Here is a 20,257-nt window from a genome sequence, read left to right as displayed (position 1 = left end):
GGTCATTACCTTGGGTAGGGCGCGGATGCGCACGCACCGCTGTTGTTCTGGTCGTAATTGTCGTCTCTGCCTACGGCAGGTTTGGTGTGTGGTCGGTCACACAGTGAACTCTGATAGACACAAATCACAGGGTTTTGATGACCCAGAGATCCCTCCCCCTTCCCGCAAGCTGTTGACGTCCTGCGGGTCTCTGGTCCGAGTGATCGGATTCTGGTGGCGGAAGAATTTCTTGCTTAGGGCAGCGTTTGGGCCAAAGGCCAGGGAAGGCCCGCCGGCGCTGGACGTCAACTTCGGTTTTTGAAGAGTTTTACCTCCACCTGCCTCCTGTACCGTTTTCTCGCCCTGGGTCTTGCTGTCGCGCCCCTCAGTCTCCCCCGAAGACCCAGTGGGGCTGGCGGTGTCTGCTCGCTGACGGTTGGAGAGGGAACTGGTGGAGAGACCACGACGGTCCTCGACTAAGACACAGTCTCGGTCCTAGTGGAGTTTACATCACAAGAAAAATGCATGCATTTATCAGCTATGAGCAGCATGGAGTGGTGGGAGAAGGAATCTCTTTGTGTGTTTGTCTGCATGTGTGTATTTCTATTAAAAAGACAGCATAGGATAGGATAAAGGGCACTGAACCAGGAGAGATTTGAATTCAAGTCCTGAGTCTCTGACCCTGGTTGTGATATTTGCTTGTACAATTTTAGGTAAATCACTTAACTGAACTCAGATCTTATTTTCTCCATCTGTACAATGCAGATCTTAAGTACTAACTTGCTCACAAGGTAGTTGTAAAGAAATTTTGTGAATTAAAAGACACTAAATATGTCCATATGTGTAGACACACGTATATGTGTGTGTGTGTGTGTGTGTAACTGAACAATTGTGTGAATATGAGACAATGCTATGAGATTAACACCTTAACAACGGTATTCCATTGTTGCCCACTGCTCACTTAATGGGCTATTATTTGTATGTACACCATCTCTTAACAATCCTAAAGTGTGAGACTAGGAAATCTTGGTTCTTTCTGTAAATCACTATACATACATACATACATACATACATATATATATATATATATATATATTTGTGTGTGTGTGTGATATATATTTGTGTGTGTGTGTGTGTGTGTGTGTGTGTATCTTTGTCCACAGCATCCCTCAAGAATGTATGCAGGTATCCAGCCTGAGGCTGAAGGGAAGTGGCTCTCCCATGGGAATGCAGATTTGAAGTCTATGGTGACAGTCCCAGGTGGAGAGATGCTGGCTTTGAATAACATGATGACCATCTCTCTGAACCCCCAAATCGTGGGAATGCATGAACAAGATAGGAATGATTCAAAGGAACAGGTAACAACTCTAGGAAGAGAAAAATTTAACCCTGAGGCTTTTCGCAAGAGCTTCAGATGTTTTCCATACCCAGAGAAAGCTGGACCCCGTGAGGCTGTAAACCAGCTCTGGGAACTCTGTCTTCAGTGGCTGAGGCCAGATATTCACACAAAGGAGCAGATCCTGGAGCTGTTGGTGCTGGAGCAATTCCTGACTATCTTGCCCAGTGAGACCAGAATTTGGGTGAAGTCCCAGGATCCAGAGAACATTGAGGAGGTGATCACCCTGGTGGAAGATTTGACCCAAATGCTTGAGGAGGAAGGTGAGAACTACAGAAGGATAAGAGAGTGAAGGGAAGTTTTTAGAAGACAGATACTATCTAGAATCTGGGGTTGGGAGTGAGAATCTTTTTAACCTCAAAGTTGATCCTGCTGTTTTATGTTATTTAGCTGAGTGTGTTCCTTCTCAGCCCCTCCCTCCTTCCTCATTACCTATTTGCATAGCGTTTGGCTGAAATGGGAAAGCATTCTTTATGGGCTGCTTTTTGTAAGGATCGAAAGACAGAGGAATAGTCAAATATTAATCTGTTTTGTAAATTCTCACAGGGCTTCCCTCCAGAATTTCAGGTGTGGGAATAGGGGAACAGCCTGTATATATTCACAGATGTGGGAACTGAAATATTTTTCATGAGGAACTGTCAGGGAACGGATTAGCAGGAAATATAGATTGTAAGAGGGGGAGTAATTAATCAGTCTGGAAAATAGGCAAGAGCCAGATAGTGAAGGAGGGAGTTTATATGCTGAAGAATTACTGAAGAGAGGTTGAAAATTAAGAATGTATTATCAAGGAAACAAATTCAAGGATAAAATATTCAAGGATATTAAATGAGGGATTGTTATTGGCAAGGCGAGCAATCTCATCTATTAAGACTGGAGCAAAGGAGGAGAGAAAGGGAGATGAATAATTTGAATTGATTTGAAGTGCAAAAATGGGTCAGGAAAAGAGTTAGTGATAGTTAGCTTCAGTTTTATAGTTATAAGGCAAGATCATCTATTGAGAAGGAAGGGAGAGGTTGATGTGGATTACTGAAGAGTGGAAAGAATGATTATAATATCTTCTGGATATAGGGATAATAAATCAGGGAAGAATTAAAGGATTGTTTTGCAACTGGAAAGGTTCAGTTAAGATTGTATAATATATTTTTTAGTGGACCTATTCAGGATGATGGTTTGACTTTTTCTGGTGACATACAAAAGCACCACTGGAAGAGCTGAAAAAGTAAGAGTGGGTAATCCAGTGCTGGAGTTTGGAAAGGGGTCAATAGCAATAGAACACAGGTGAGATTTAAATATTGAAGACAATGAATTGGTTAACTGATCAAGGGGAAGAATATGGGGCAAGCCTAGGGATAATAGCCTGTAAAATCAGGGAGAATTAGGGTTTCAGGAAGTTATATTAGAGATAGTGCATTTAGGAAGCGGGAGAAGGAGGAGGCACAGGTAGAACTGAAATAACAGAAAATTATGACCCCAAAAATAAAGTTATGGACTGTGAAGATAGAACTCTTGTGGATAATGATGAAATCAAGGGCAAGAGTAAAGTCACATTTGGACTAGTGTGAAGACCATAAATGCAAAAGGAAAGCTAGATTTCAGTGAGAATTAAATAGATGGAACATGAAAGGAAGAAGTTTAACATGAGGGGTAATTTGTTAAAAGCAAAATTGGGCTTTGGGGGAGCACAGTGGAAAAGATTAAATAGAATGGTATAAATTACCTGACTAGACTAGGACTAACATGGATGGTTATGACTGAGAGTGATGGCTAGGGCTCACCATTAAACATCTTCATTTAGAATGCTTTCATTTAAGAACCCTGTGAACTTAATAAGACATATAATTAGCTTGCTTTTGGAGATGAGAAAACTAAGGTGTACTATGATCATTTGACTTGTTCAGGAACACAGAACAATGGTTAAACTTGGTTTTGACTTCTTGGATCCTAAGTCTCATGTGCTGTTGCAATGATATAGTACTTTCTGCCTAACTGAAAATATTATTTTTCTTAGGAAAATAATTTCTTAGGAAGTAATTTTTTTAAAAAAAGCCAACAAATTGATTTATTCTGAAGTCTTAAAGAGATAGTTCCTCATCCAAAAATTGTGGCAGAAATATTGAATTTTACACTCCAGATAAAACATTAGGTTAGGCATAGAATGATTGTGTCTGTGTAGACACGTGTCTGATGTTTGAATGTAAATCATCTCCTTGGGAATCTGTTGTCACTATAGGATATAAAATTAGGGCTCCAGGTAGTGTCACCATTTTTTCCAAATTTGTAAGAGCCAGGACACTGATCTTATTTTTATTCTTTCTTTTTCCTAGTTCCAAGTTCTCAAGATTGTCCTCTTCAAGAGAGAAGCCCAGAAAAGGAGGAAATGTCTGCTGTGTTACCAATAGCCAGCTTTCAGGTAAGTTAAAATGTCCTTCTTTCTTTTTCCTACAGTGCTGACTTGAGTCTCAGTCCAGATACATTTCTGTTATATTTTGTTTCCCTTCTCTTCCATATTGAGATATTTGAAATATCTACAAATATAAAATCCTGTCATTTCTACCCCAGATATTGGACTTATTCTGAACTTCCTAGGGAATACTTATTTCCTTTGCCCAACTTTTGTTTTCGTTTGTTGGGTGTTCACACAGTAACTTAATGTAGTGGATAATTGGCTTTGGAGTCACAAAGATGTAGATTCAAGATTATGGCTTTGTAATAATAATGGGGCAAGTCACTTAGCCTCTCGGTGCTCTAGGAAATTTTCTAAGACTATAAATTGCAGATCTGCATTGGTATAGGTAGTTTCTATCTGTAGCCAAAGATACATTTAAAAAACATTCTCCCATGTTTAATATGATTATATATGTATAACCTCTATCAGATTGATTATCATCTTGGGAAGGGTGTAGGGGAGGGAGGGAGAATCAATGGAAATCAAAATATTATAAAAGTAAATAATGAAAATTATAAATAAATTTTTAAAGCAAAGGAATAAAGATAGTTCTGCTTTGGCCTAGATTCTTTTTTTTGCTGAGGCAATTGGGGTTAAATGATTTGTCCAGGGTCACACAGCTAGGAAGTGTCTGAGACCAAATTTGAATTCAGGTCCTCCTGACTTCAAGGCTGGTGCTCTATCCATTGCACCACCTAGCTGCCCCAGGTATTTCTGCTTTTAAAAAAAATGTGCTTATTGATATGGTAGTCATTCTAATGATACAAAAGAAATGTAAAATAGTCCTTGGAACTAGGGGCATTATAATCTTGTTTGAATGCCAAGTCTGACATAAGAAAAAAAAAAAAAAGCATCAGGTGCTTTCATGATATAGAAAGCAAGATCTATATACCTATCTATCTGTTTGCTATCAGAGACAGAAGACATCAGGTTTGGGATATGAGTACTGGAGAAAAAAGCATTATTTTGTTAGAGATGGTGAAAAAATAGATTTTAAATGAAAAGAATGCAAACATCATATGTCCAGAAGAGACAAGATACATGTTACTTGCAATAACCAGTGTGAATATACTCTCCTAAATAGGGCAGACAGTTCATGTTAAGTAGTGGTGGAAGCTAAGTTTAAAAAAATATTGAATACTGGTCATTTGAATGGAGAAGTGGAGAATAATTGAAATTTTGAGAAGGCAAATGAAAAAGTGAAAGGAGAGGGTACAATTTAAGTCAGTTCTAGGATTTAAATCTTTTAGACTAGAAAAAATGATGTTATATGTAATAATCATGGCTATGTTAGGCTAACTATATAGCTATGTCAAACTATTAAGAATAGATTGATCTGCTTATCCCCATTTCTGACCTTCCCAAGGTTGAGTTCAGTTCTCCTGGAATGGATATTGAGAGTCCCTACTTCAGAGATTCCAGCTCATCACTGATGCATTCAACCTTCCACTCACTTTTGAGTTCCTGTTTTTGTGCAGTATGAGAAAAATTTTTTTCTCCAGTCTTTAAATGGTCACTCTCCACAAAATATACTAAATGTTTCAAAAAGCTTTTAAAGCTTAAAACTGCACTAAAATTTATGAGATACCCTTTATCTCTAGCCTATTGAAAAGATGCAATACAATTTTTAAAATATGAAAACAGGGAATTGGTAAGAAAATCTACTGGTTCTGGTGTTGTTTATCACTTTTATCCAAGTGCTATAATAAAAATTGTCTAGTCTTATGCTAAGCAATACTTTTTGGAAATGTATTCATTGTATTTAAACTATGATTTCTAAAGAAAAAGGGTGCCAGAAACTTCCAAATAAAAGGGGTGCCCAGAAGCTTCCAAATAATGAACATTTCCAAGAATTTTTACACTTATTTTGTATATCAATGTCTCAAATGAAGAGCCCATGGTCTGCAGCCGTTTTACCCCATTTTCCCTTTGAAATGTCTGAGGCTATAAATGGAACACAAATTAAATGGGTTTCCATATTTAAAATGTTTTATAAATCTTAAATATAGTATGTATATGTGGACTAGATAGTTTAAAGACTCCATTAAATTCTCAGGATGTCAGGAGAAAGGGAAGAAACTCCCCTAACACACTGGGTAGATCCTGTATGGTAAAGCTTATGTGACTGACAACTGGACAAGAATCTCAGAGGAAGGACTGATGGATGAAATTAAATAGATGAAATCACAGATTTATTTTTGTATTATCATAACAACAGTTACTATTATGAGGATTTCTTTTCTTTTAAAAATTTTCTTGGTTGTGGCCAAAGCAGATGGTTGAATATCAGACTAGCTAGATAACTTTCTAAGTAGTCCAACCTGGGGTGAAGAAAGTAATGATTAAATTTTTTATAATGATTTGTTGATAAAATTACCAGTACTTCTTCATCATAAGAATAGGATAAATTGCTAAGTTTGAATTTCTGTGAGTCTTCCTTTGTATTTGTTACCCAGTATCAGGTTCTAATTTTAGTGCCCTGTTGTTTCAATTGTACCTTTAGTACAGCAGCAGTAATGAAGTAACATGAAATCTAATATCTTCATGTCTTGAGTTCAGCTCTCTATGGCATAGGGCCTTGGAATTCTGAGAAAGGTTCTGCCCTGAAGTCCTTCTTGTACTTTGCCTGCTTCTTTAAGACTGAGCTTTTCTAGCCTTCTATGCGATGTGCTGGATCACTAGTGCCTGTGGTTTTACCTCCTGAACAATCTTTTTTTGTCCTCCTTGATTATACTTCCAACCTCAGTCACACATTCCTTTTGTATTGAATAGCTATAGGTATAGGTATTGAATACCCTAATATCAAAAATGATAAACTGTCAGTTTTTACTCCGGATTTTGAACAACATACCATGTCCTGTTTCTAAAACCCTCTTCTTTACTTAGATTCCATTCCTATTTGGTGCAATTGCATAACTTGGTTTTTAATGTCTCTTGCATTTCTCTTCATGCATTGATTTTTTCCCCCCCAGCAAATTGGCCAACTTAACTAACTATTCCTGGTATAAGACATTCCATCCCCTTTTCTGTGCCTTTTCATAAGCTGCCTCCCATTCCTGGAATGCATTCCTTTTTCACCTCTGACTCATAGGCTGTGATCTAACTTCCTTTTCATCTTAATTTAAGCACTGCCATCCTCTTGAAATCTTTCATCATTTCTTATACTATTCCTCCTCCTGTACCTCCAAATGTAAAACCCTGCTTCTCTCCCTCCCATCTTAAGTTACCTCTATTTATTTTTACATTTTGTATTTGCTTAAAGTACCTACATGTTTCCTGCCTCTCTCCCCAGACTATAAATTGTTTTACTTTTTTTTTTGTATTCCTTAATATCTAGACATGCCTTTCACATTGGAGTTGTTAATAAATGTTTATATATTGATTGACTGATAAGGATCTTTTGAAAGTAGAATCTATAAATATCTTGATTTAAAAATTGATGTTAAACATGAAAATTTTGTTTCAATTGAAGTTTTGTGACAAAATGGAAAATTAGATTTGTTCTGATCCATGTGATTTCTAAAATCCTTGCAAAGAAGCAGTGAGGTAGGGCAGTGGATAAAGCACCAGCCCTTAAGTCAGGAGGACCTGAGTTCAAATCTGGTCTCAGACACTTAACACTTCCTAGCTGTGTGATCCTGGGCAAGTCATTTATCCCCAATTGCCTCAGCAAAATAAATAAATAAAAATAAAAATCTCTGCAACATAAGAATTATGTACAAGAGGTTGCAGTTGTATCTTTGCTATGAGATACCAAGAATCCTAAATTAAGGTAAATAATACTGGAAAGCTAATCTCTAATGTGTTCACTTAACATCTCCTTCCTTATCATCACTAGCTCTTTGCCAGTGAAACACAACCTGACCTATAGGTTTGTTTCTTTGAATTCACTTTGCAGTTATCTTGTTGCTGATGAATTCTCTGCCAGTTAACCCCTACCCCCTGCCACTACAACAAGTAGCAGAACTTCCCCCACCCTCTTTTGTGACACATGTTCAAAAATATGAAAAGCTTGCGCCTCCTGGGGTAGAGTAGTGAGAACAGAGGGAACTGAAGCAGGCTGCCATTGTGTGTAGGATTTCACCAGGCCTAAAATAAAGGAGTCTGACATCTATCTAAGGCCCCTCTAAAAGACACTTGGGGCAGAGGCTGAGGCCAGTGGAAAGTGTATTTCTCAGCTTGGGAGGAGACAGAGACAGCTTTGATGCCTAGTCCCTAGAGAAATCACATTCAGAGAGAGAGTCAGAAAGTAATGGGGAAATTAAAAAAAAAAAAATGACTGACAGATTTCAGGAGGAAAAAACTCAGAGACTGAGCAAAAGCAGTAAACCAGCAGGAAAAATTTTAATAATAGAAGGGAATGTAGCCTATCACTCAGATAAATGAGTCCTGACATGTACCGGTCAAAGGAAAAGGAGTCACAGCTCAATGCAGTCCAGAAGTAAACAGAGGGTATTGAAGCCCTGAGATCCCCGGAAATAGGTCAGCTGTGAACTAGTAGGGACTGCCTTGTAGGCGGGAACTCTGGTCACATTGAGATCCACTTCATTAAGGGAGGCGTCTCCTTCTCTGATTGGCTGTGCGTGTGACTTCATAGACCCTATTTAAGCTCTAAGGAGGAGGAAGTCACTCTCTTTAATCTGGTGTTCACCTAGGAGTCAGCAGGAGATCAGGGGCAGGATGTGAACATGTGAATAAAAGACTCTTGAGCTTGCACATGGCTGTTCTTGAGCATGCTACCAGTATTTAAAATCACAGTTCATACGAAACAATGGCCAGAGATCTCTGAAGACCTCAGACAGAGGTAAACTTGGTAAAATTGGTTTAAGCACTGCAAAAGACAGTGACTGGAGATTTCTCTGAGGGCCTGGGAATTAAGAACGACTGTCAATAATGAATGCAGAGTAGTACTAGTGTGTTTACAAATGAAGTGAATGTCTGGAGTCAAGCATTTACTCTGACATCTATAAATAAATATTGCAGGTTAAAGGAAAATTTATTAATATCTAGTGAGGCAGCATACCTTGTGGATTTCCAGGAGAGTGTAGAACCGTAGCAGAATGTTCCTGAATGGTTCAAAAGAGAATTAAAAATTGTGAAAGTACAATTTATGGCATGTGTAGCACAAAGAATTGGTAGAGTGGAAAATCTTGAAATTCTGAGAGTAGTTTCACCAAAGTAGCAAAAAAGAGGATAATTGATTATAAATGCAAATACACCGAAGTGAAGATCAATCTGGAAAAAGAGAAACAAATGGTAATAATGTTAAAAGGAAATATGATCTTCATAAAAGCAAAGCACATCAGTCTTGAAGACAGGATGCATTGAGATAATTTAAACATTGTAAGTCTCCTAGAAGAACAATCATTATAATGCAAGAAATAAAACAAAATTGACCAGACTTCTGAAAACAGAAAACAAAATGTCAATCAAAAGAACCTACAGACTACCCCCAGAAGAAGGAATAATCATGTTATTTCCAAGACATCATACTAAAATAACAATTCTAATGATAAACAACTAATTTCACAAGCCACCAGTAGAACGATCTTCAAATATAAAAGAAAGTATATTTGAATAACACAAGGCTAGTCAGCCCACCCCTGAAACCACAGTAGAGAATGAAATAATATAATCTGAAGAAGAGAAGTGCTCAAGATGAAACCTAAAATGACATGACATGACATGCAAATCTGAACATAATCATTAATGAAAAAAAGATTGATATTGAATAAAAGTGAAACAGTTAAAGCATTCCTACAACAAAAAGACAATGTAAGATTATTGCTTTGCAAACACTCCAGATAACAGAAACACAATTGGTCAAGAAATATAGCAACCAAGGAAAGCATAAGTAATGTAACCTGGTAGGGTGAGGAAGGGATGAACTGGAAATGGGGGGAAAAGCAAGAAAAAAAGATCTCTGGGAGGTTTAAGTAACAACAACAAAATTACAGCAGAGGAATCACTAAGAGATTTCCTTCTAAAAGTACACAAAGAGACATGAATCAAATTGGCAATTAAATGAGAAACTAATAATGGGGAAACAAGTTTAAAACATCATGTACCAATCTTCATAACACATTGCCTACAGGTGAATCAGTTTTTGTGGGACTCAACTGAAGTATGAAAGGGTGCTAAAGTAAGGGAGAAGGAAGAAATAAAGTAGAGGGGAAAGTGATGAACCCTAATTAAGTCCCTTATAAAACATAAATTGAAAGTAATTCCTATAGTCTTTGAGGAAGAAGGGGGCTTATAGGAGAATGGGTGATGTAGCAAAGGAAAGGATTGAAACAGGAAAAAGGGGGATAATCTGGGATTGGAGTCGGGACCCCACTGAAGAATACTCTATAGGAGGAGAAGGATAATTCAGATGAGGGCTTCACAGTGGGTATAATCTGCTAGAATTTGATACTTAAAGTTACTATTCCCAGAGTATTGTTCTTCCATGGACTAAATCCTGTCCCAGGCAAAGGAGAGTCAGAACTCTTGAGGGCAGCTGACATCACAAGAGTGGAAGGGCAGGGACCCAGAGAGATTTCTTTTTTTTTTTTTTTTTAAACTTTTTATTGACAGAACCCATGCCAGGGTAATTTTTTGCAGCATTATCCCTTGCTCTCACTTCTGTTCTAATTTTTCCCCTCCTTCCCTCCATCCCCTCCCCCAAATGGCAAGCAGTCCTTTATTTTTTTTTATTTAAATTTTATTTTATTTAATAATAACTTTGTATTGACAGAATCCATGGCAGGGTAGTTTTTTTTTTACAACATTATCCCTTGCACTCGCTTATGTTTCGTTTTTTCCCCTCCCTCCGTCCATCCCACCCCCCTCCCCCAAGATGGCAAGCAGTCCTATATATGTTAAATATGTTGCAGTATATCCTAGATAAAATACATATTTGCAGAACCGAACAGTTCTCCTGTTGCACAGGGAGAATTGGATTCAGAAGGTAAAAATAACTCGGGAAGAAAATCAAAAATGCAAATAGTTCACATTCGTTTCCCAGTGTTCCTTCTCTGGGTATAGCTGTCTCTGTCCATCATTTATCCATTGAAACTCAGTTAGGTCTCTTTGTCATAGAAATCCACTTCTATCAGAATACATCCTCATACAGTATCGTTGTCGAAGTGTATAATGATCTCCTGGTTCTGCTCATCTCACTTAGCATCAGTCCATGTAGGTCTCTCCAAGCCTCTCTGTATTCATCCTGCTGGTCATTCCTTACAGAGCAATAATATTCCATAACATTCATATACCATAATTTACCAAGCCATTCTCCAATTGATGGGCATCCATTCATTTTCCAGTTTCTAGCCACTACAAACAGGGCTGCTACAAACATTTTGGCACATACAGGTCCCTTTCCCTTCTTTAGTATTTCTTTGGGATATAAGCCCAATAGAAACACTGCTGGATCTAAGGGTATGCACAGTTTGATAACTTTTTGGGCATAATTCCAGATTGCTCTCCAGAATGGTTGGATTCATTCACAACTCCACCAACAATGCATCAGTGTCCCCGTTTTCCCGCATCCCCTCCAACATTCATTATTATTTTTTCCTGTCATCTTAGCCAATCTGACAGGTGTGTAGTGATATCTCAGAGTTGTCTTAATTTGCATTTCTCTGATCAATAGTGATTTGGAACACTCTTTCATGTGAGTGGTAATAGTTTCAATTTCATCATCTGAAAATTGTCTGTTCATATCCTTTGACCATTTATCAATTGGAGAATGGCTTGATTTTTTATAAATTTGAGTCAGTTCTCTATATATTTTGGAAATGAGGCCTTTATCAGAACCTTTAATTGTAAAGATGTTTTCCCAGTTTGTTGCTTCCCTACTAATCTTGTTTGCATTCGTTCTGTTTGTACAAAGGCTTTTTGATTTGATATAATCAAAATTTTCAATTTTGTGATCAGTAATGGTCTCTAGTTCATCTTTGGTCACAAATTTCTTTCTCCTCCACAAGTCTGAGAGATAAACTATCCTATGTTCCTCTAATTTATTTATAATCTCGTTTTTTATGCCTAGGTCATGGACCCATTTTGATCTTATCTTGGTATATGGTGTTAAGTGTGGGTCCTTGCCTAATTTCTGCCATACTAATTTCCAGTTATCCCAGCAATTTTTATCAAATAATGAAATCTTATCCCAAAAGTTAGAATCTTTGGGTTTGTCAAACACTAGATTGCTATAGTTGACTACTCTGTCTTGTGAACCTAACCTTTTCCACTGATCAACTAATCTATTTCTTAGCCAATACCAAATGGTTTTGGTGACTGCTGCTTTATAATATAATTTTAGATCTGGTACAGCTAGGCCACCTTCATTTGATTTTTTTTTCATTAATTCCCTTGAGATTCTCGACTTTTTATTGTTCCATATGAATTTTGTTGTTATTTTTTCTAAATCATTAAAATATTTTCTTGGAAGTCTGATTGGTATAGCACTAAATAAATAGATTAGTTTAGGAAGTATTGTCATCTTTATTATATTCGCTCGGCCTATCCAAGAGCACTTAATATTTTTCCAATTATTTAAGTCTGACTTTATTTGTGTGAAAACTTTTTTGTAATTTTGCTCAAATAATTCCTGACTTTCCTTTGGTAGGTAGATTCCCAAATATTTTATGCTATCAACAGTTATTTTGAATGGAATTTCTCTTTGTATCTCTTGCTCTTGGATTTTGTTGGTGGTGTATAAAAATGCTGAGGATTTGTGGGCATTTATTTTGTATCCTGCTACTTTGCTAAAATTATGAATTATTTCTAATAGCTTTTTAGTAGAATCTCTGGGGTTCTCTAGGTATACCATCATATCATCTGCAAAGAGTGATAGTTTGGTTTCTTCATTGCCTACTCTAATTCCTTTAATCTCTTTCTCGACTCTTATTGCAGAGGCTAGTGTTTCTAATACAATATTGAATAATAATGGTTTTAGTGGGCAACCTTGCTTCACTCCAGATCTTACTGGGAAAGGTTCCAGTTTTTCCCCATTGCATATGATGGTTACTGAAGGTTTTAAATATATGCTCCTGACTATTTTAAGGAAAAGTCCTTTTATTCCTATGCTCTCAAGTGTTTTTATTAGGAATGGATGTTGGATTTTATCAAATGCTTTTTCTGCATCTGTTGAGATGATCCTATGGTTTTTGTTTGGTTGGTTATTGATATAGTCAATTATGTTAATAGTTTTCCTAATATTGAACCAGCCCTCAAGCAGTCCTTTACATGTTAAATAGGTTACAGTATATCCTAGATATAATATATGTGTGTAGAACCGAACAGTTCTCTTGTTGCACAGGGAGAATTGGATTCAGAAGGTATAAATAACCCGGGAAGAAAAACAAAAATGCAAGCAGTTTATATTCATTTCCCAGTGTTCTTTCTTTGGGTGTAGCTGCTTCTGTCCATCCTTGATCAATTGAAACTGAATTAGCTCTCTTTATTGAAGAAATCCACTTCCATCAGAATACATCCTCAAACAGTATCATTGTTGAGGTATATAATGATCTCGTGGTTCTGCTCATTTCACTTAGCATCAGTTCATGTAAGTTTCTCCAAGCCTCTCTGTATTCATCCTGCTGGTCATTTCTTACATAACTATAATATTCCATAACATTCATATACCACAATTTACTCAACCATTCTCCAATTGATGGGCATCCATTCATTTTTCCAGCTTCTAGCCACTGCAAATAGGGCTGCCACAAACATTTTGGCACATACAGGTCTCTTTCCCTTCTTTAGTAAATCGTTGGGGAATAAGCCCAGTAGAAACACTGCTGGATCAAAGGGTATGCACAGTTTGATAACTTTTTGAGCATAGTTCCAAATTGTTCTCCAGAATGGCTGGATGTGTTCACAATTCCATCAACAATGTATCAGTGTCCCTGTTTTCCCACATCCCCTCCAATATTCCGCATTGTCTTTCCCTGTCATTCTAGCCAATCTGACAGGTTTTTAGTGGTATCTCAAGAGTTGTCTTAATTTGCATTTCTCTGATTAATAATGATTTGAAGCATATTTTCATATGGCTATAAATAGTTTTAATTTCTTCATCTGAGAATTGTCTGTTCGTATTATTTGACTATTTATCAATTGGAGAATGGCTTGATTTCTTATAAATTAGAGTCAGTTCTCTATATATTTTGGAAATGAGGCCTTTATCAGAACCTTTGACTGTAAAAATGTTTTCCCAGTTTATTGTTTCCCTTCTAATCTTGTCTGCATTAGTTTTGTTTGTACAAAAACTTTTCAATTTGATATAATGAAAATTTTCTATTTTGTAGTCAATAGTGATCTCTAGTTCTTCTTTGGTCATAAATTCCTCCCTCTTCCACAGGTCTGAGAGGTAAACTATCCTATGCTCTTCCAGTTTATTTATAATCTCATTCTTTATGCCCTAGGTCATGAACCCATTTTGACCTTATCTTGGTGTACAGTGTTAAGTGTGGGTCAATGCCTAGTTTCTGCCATACTAATTTCCAATTTTCTCAGAAATTTTTGTCAAATAATGCGTTCTTATCCCAAAAACTGGGGTCTTTGGGTTTGTCAAACACTAGATTGTTAAAGTTATTGGCTGTTTTGTCCTTTGAACCTAACCTATTCCATTGATCAACGAGTCTATTTTTTAGCCAATACCAAATGATTTTAGCAACTGCTGCTTTATAATATAATTTTAGATCTGGTACAGCTAGGCCACCTTCATTTGATTTTTTTTTTCATTAATTCCCTTGAAATTCTTGACTTTGTTTTTCCATATGAATTTTGTTGTTATTTTTTCTAGGTCATCAAAGTAGTTTTTTGGGAGTCTGATTGGTATAGCGCTAAATAAATAGATTAGTTTAGGTAGTATGGTCATCTTTATTATATTTGCTCATCCAATCCAAGAGCATTTAATATTTTTCCAGTTGGTTAGATCAGACTTAATTTATGTGGAAAGTGTTTTGTAGTTTTGCTCATAAAGTTTCTGATTTTCCCTTGGCAGATAGATTCCTAAATATTTTGTATAATCAGTAATTACTTTAAATGGAATTTCTCTTTGTAACTCTGTTGGGTTTTGTTAGTGATATATAAGAATGCTGATGACTTATGTGGGTTTATTTTGTATCCTGCAACTTTGCTAAAGCTGTTGATTGTTTCTAATAACTTTTGAGTAGAGTCTCTGGGGTTCTCTAAGTCTACCATCATATCATCAGCAAAGAGTGATAATTTGGTTTCCTCATTGCCTATTCTTATTCCTTTAATCTCTTTCTCAACTCTTATTGCGAAAGCTAGCATTTCTAATATAATATTAAATAGTAACGGTGATAGTGGGCAACCTTGTTTCACTCCTGATCTTATTGGGAATGGTTGCAGTTTGTCCCTGTTACATATGATGCTTACTGCTGGTTTTAAATAGGTGCTACTGATTATTTTAAGGAAAAGTCCATTTATTCCTATACTCTCAAGAGTTTTTAATAGGAATGGATGTTGGATTTTATCAAATGCTTTTTCTGCATCTATTGAGATGATCATATGGTTTTTGTTAATTTGATTATTAGCATGGCCAATTATACTGATAGTTTTCCTAATATGGAACCAGCCCTGCATTCCTGGTATAAATCCTACTTGATTGTGGTGTATTATCCTGGGGATGATTTTCTGTAGTCTTTTTGCTAATATCTTATTTAAGATTTTAGCATCAATATTCATTAGGGAGATTGGTCTATAATTTTTTTTCTCTGTTTTCAACCTACCTGGTTTAGGTATCAGTACCATGTCTGTGTCATAAAAGGAATTTGGTAGATTTTTTCAAATAGTTTATATAGCATTGGGGCTAATTGTTCTTTGAATGTTTGGAAGAATTCACATGTAAATCCATCTGGTCCTGGAGATTTTTTTTTAGGGAGTTGATTAATAGTTTCTTCTATTTCTTTTTCTGAAATGGGATTATATAAGCAATTTACTTTCTCCTCTGATAATCTGGGAAGCCTATATTTTTGGAGGTAGTCATCCATTTCACTTAGGTTATCAAATTTATTGGCAAAAAGTTGAGCAAAATAACCCCCTTATTATTTCTTTAATTTCCTCTTCATCGGTGGAAAGTTCTCCCTTTTCATTTTTAAGACTACTAATTTGATTTCCTCTCTCCTTTTTCTAATCAGATTTACCAAAGGTTTATAAATTTTATTGGTTTTTTCATAAAACCAACTCTTAGTTTTATTTATTAGTTCAATAGTTTTTTTACTTTCTATATTATTAATTTCTCCTTTTAATTTTAGAATTTCAAGTTTAGTAATTGATTGGGGGTTTTTAATTTGGTCTTTTTCTAGCTTTTTAAGTTGCAGGCCCAATTCATTGATCCTTCTCTTTTTCTATTTTATTCAAGTAAGCCTCTAAGGATATAAAATTTCCCCTTATTACTGCTTTGGCTGCATCCCACAAATTTTGGTATGATGTCTCACTGTTGTCATTATCTTGAGTGAAATTATTAATTGTGTCTATGATTTGCTGTTTCACCCAATCATTCTTTAAGATGAGATTATTTAGTTTCCAATTACTTTTTGGTCTATTTACACCTAACTTTTTGTTGAATGTAGTTTTTATTGCATTGTGATCTGAAAAGAAAGCATTTACTATTTCTGCCTTCCTGCATTTAATTTTGAGGTCTTTATGTCCTTATACATGGTCAATTTTTGTGTAGGTTCCATGAACTGCTGAGAAGAAAGTATATTCCTTTCTGTTACCATTCAGTTTTCTCCAGAGATCTATCATGCTTAATTTTTCTAATATTCTATTTACCTCTTTAATTTCTTTCTTATTTGTTTTGTGATTTGATTTATCTAAATCTGAGAGTGCAAGAGTGAGATCTCCCACTATTATAGTTTTGCTGTCTATTTCTTCTTGCAACTCCCTTTAACTTCTCCTTTAGGAAGTTAGCTGCTATACCACTTTGTGCAAATATGTTTAATACTGATATTGCTTCATTGTCTATAGTACCCTTTAGCAAGATATAGTTTCCTTCCTTATCTCTTTTAATTAGATCAATTTTTGCTTTTGCTTGATCTGAGATAAGGGTGGCTACCCCTGCTTTTTTGGCTTCACCTGAAGCATAATAGATTCTGCTCCAGCCTTTTACCTTTACTCTGTATGTATCACCCTGTTTTAAATGTGTTTCCTGTAAACAACATATTGTAGGGTTCTGACTTTTGATCCAGTCTGCTATCCGCTTCCTCTTTATGGGAGAGTTCATCCCATTCACATTTACGGTTAAAATTACTAATTCTGTATTTCCTGCCATCCTAATATCCCCAAATTATACTTTTCTTTTTCTTGCCCTCCTTCCCTTCTTCCCTAGTATTAAACTTATTGGTCCCACTTGCATCACGCAGCTCTCCCTCTTTAGTATCCTTCCCCCCTCCCTTTGAATCCCTTCTCCTTTCTTGTACCCTTCCCTTATTACTCTTTTTCCTTTTTCCTTTTCCTCTCCCACTTTTTTATGAAGTGAGAGAAGAATCTCTGTAAAACAAATATGTCAATTATTTCCTCTTTGAGCCAACTCTGATGAGAGTAGGATTCACACAATGTTCCTCCCCCTCTCTAAGTTCCCTCAAATATGATAGGTTTCCTTTGCCGACCCAGAGAAATTTCATGGCAAATAGGGGAAAGAATGATTATGATAAGTAATAATGAACAGCACTATTAGGGACATGGGAAGATTCCTATCCTGGGAAAATAATTCCATCTTCTCTGTATCTTGTAGTAGGAATTAATAGTTTTAAAAGTAAAACACAACAAAAAAAAGAGGAGGGGGAAGGACAAAATCCACAAGACAATAACAGAAGCTGTTCAGAAGAGGGCCTCAAAACAGTACCTTAGAAGCTTTAATTCTATAAGGACAACATAGCCTAAAGAAGGATTAAATATAAAGTACATGAATCAAAGAATAAAAGTCTAGCGTAGACATAAAGGAAAGAATAATAGAACAAAGGAAAGAATTCTATTCTAGAAAAGAATGAACAAAATTTTGAACAAAACAATTTTAATGAGAGAGGAAGGAAAATTTTCATGACTCCTTAAATGAGAGGGAAAAAAAGAGGGGAAGGAAGGAAAGGAATTTAAGTAAAGCTAGAGAAAGCAGTGATCGATAGAAAGGAGAGAATCTGAGGGTGGTAGGGAAAGCCTTTGAGAATAGGGTTGCCTTAAACTAAAGTAAAACTAACTTAGGATAGAAGAGGAGGGATGGGGAAAAAGATTAGAGGAAAAAAAACTTAAAGATAAAAATGGAGGAAAATGTGAATAATTTAATAAAAGAAAAAAGTGAAAGATGAGATAAAATCCCAACATAAATTGATTATAAGAAACATGTCCCTAAAAAAAAAAAAAAAAAAAAAAAAACCACAGTAAGAGAATATAAATGCAACAAAATTTACTTTACGTTAGATGAATCCAAAAAAAAAAAAAAAATCAGGATTTGCAATAATGTTATCAAAGCAAAAAAATTCAAAGTAAGAGATTAACAAATAAACTACATTCTGTTGAAAGAAACCATATCCAATGAATCTGTATCACACTAAACTTAATGTGTTTCAAATTCTTAGAATCTAAATTTATAAAGGAAAAATTACAAGAAAATATAAGATGACAGCAGGAAATTTTTATTACCTTTTCTGTTTTGGACAAATCTAGCATATAAACAAAAGGAATAACCCAATTAAAAAGAGGACAGCAATAAAATGAAAAGAACAGCCAAAAAAAAAAAAAAAGATGAAATTTTTTAAACATTATCAAAATTTTCTTTGCACTTACAAGTTTACTGCCACCAAAATTAAAAAAACAAAACAAAGGGAAAATATAATATCTTCAAAAATATAAAATATTCAGACTAACTGAAGACCAAATAGAGGGCTTGAATAATCCAATCTCAAAAAAAAAAAAAAAAAAAACCAGTTTATACCAATACTACACAAATTATTTTCAGAAATTGAGAAAGAGGCGCAGCTAGATAGCACAGTAGATAGAGCACCCCTGAAATCAAGAGGACCTGAGTTCAAATGTGACCTCAGACACTTAACACTTCCTAGCTGTGTGACCCTGGGCAAATCACTTAATCCCAATTGCCTCTGCAAAAAAAGCAAAAAAAGAAAGAAATTGAGAAAGAAAAGACTCTTAATAGAATCCTTTTATTAGACAATCTTAATATCTAAACCAGGAAAGTATAAATCATAGAAGATGAATTATAGACCAATATTAATAGTGAATATTAATTCAAAATTTTAAAGTAAGATCCTGTCAGACTATAACAATATCATTAAGAAATCTTTCATTATGACCAAAATGGATTTATATCAGAGATGCAAAGATAGTTCAACATTAGGAAAATAATCAGCATAATTATATTAAAACCAAAAATATTCAGAACCACATACTTGTTTCAATAGATAAAAGAGAAAGCCTTCGACAGAGTACAATAAAAGAGAAAGCCTTCGACAAAGTACAATAAAAGAGAAAGCCTTTGACAAAGTACAATATTCATTTATGCTAAAAATGCTACAAATATATCAATAGAGGAACCTTTTTTTAAGATAACAAAAAGTATATACCTAAAATCAAAAACAAGCATTGAACAATGTGGATACACTAAGAGCTTTCCCAATAATTTCAGAAGTAAAGCAAGAATGCCTACTTTCCTTGCTATTTATTATTTGATATCATTCTAGAAATGTTCGCAGTAGCAATATAACAAGAAGGAAATGAAAGGTGTCTTTACATTATACTATATACTATCCCAAAATGCTGATGGTATGATGGCTTTCTTATGAAATCAGTAGAGATAGCTAATTGAGGCAATAGTAACTTCATCAATGATGCAGGCCACCAAACAACAGCAACAAAAATCAACATTCTGTGTAATAACAAAACCCAAAAGATAATAATAATAGAGAAATGACATTAAAAATGACTACAAAATACATAAAATACTTGGACATTGATCTAACTAGTTATATACATTACTAATCTAGACTCAATTACAATATGTTTTTTAAATTATAACTTTTTATTGACAGTACATATGCACAATTTTTTACTTGTATTCATTTCTGTTCCAATTTTTCCCTTCCCTCCCTCCACCCCCTTCCCTAGATGTATAAGATTTTCTTATACATGTTAAATATGTTATAGCATATCCTAGATATAATATATGTGTGCAGAACCGAACAGTTCTCTTGTTGCACAGGAAGAATTGGATTCAGAAGGTAAAAATAACCTGGGAAGAAAAACAAAAAATACAGTTTACCTTCATTTCCTAGTATTCCTTCTCTGGGTGTAACTGATTCTATAGCTGATTGATCAATTGGAACTGAATTAGATCTTCTCTTTGTCGAAGATATCCACTTTCATCAGACTACATCCTCATACAATATTGTTGTTGAAGTATATAATGATCTCCT

General features: G+C 35.4%; 1 protein-coding gene across 2 annotated transcripts in view; it reads left to right on the top strand.

Annotated features, from left to right (window-relative positions):
• The first annotated feature begins 1,133 nt into the window (after nt 1–1,133).
• The window catches only part of LOC127545979 (zinc finger protein ZFP2-like), a 47,401-nt gene continuing 28,277 nt past the window's right edge, over nt 1,134–20,257 (top strand). The window contains exons 1-3 of one of the 2 annotated variants that reach the window (XM_051973452.1): nt 1,134–1,337; nt 1,491–1,638; nt 3,700–3,785. In XM_051973452.1, the coding sequence (XP_051829412.1) occupies nt 1,155–1,337; nt 1,491–1,638; nt 3,700–3,785 (417 nt within the window). In that variant the 5' untranslated portion in view covers nt 1,134–1,154. Of the gene's footprint in view, nt 1,639–3,699; nt 3,786–20,257 lie in introns of both variants that reach the window. The other variant, XM_051973451.1, reaches the window with a different exon arrangement.

The sequence above is a fragment of the Antechinus flavipes genome, chromosome 1, assembly GCF_016432865.1.
Source record: "Antechinus flavipes isolate AdamAnt ecotype Samford, QLD, Australia chromosome 1, AdamAnt_v2, whole genome shotgun sequence".
In the NCBI taxonomy this organism is placed as follows: domain Eukaryota; kingdom Metazoa; phylum Chordata; class Mammalia; order Dasyuromorphia; family Dasyuridae; genus Antechinus; species Antechinus flavipes.
The sequence above is the reverse complement of the archived record's forward strand: the minus strand, read 5'-3'. Positions and strand labels throughout refer to the sequence as shown.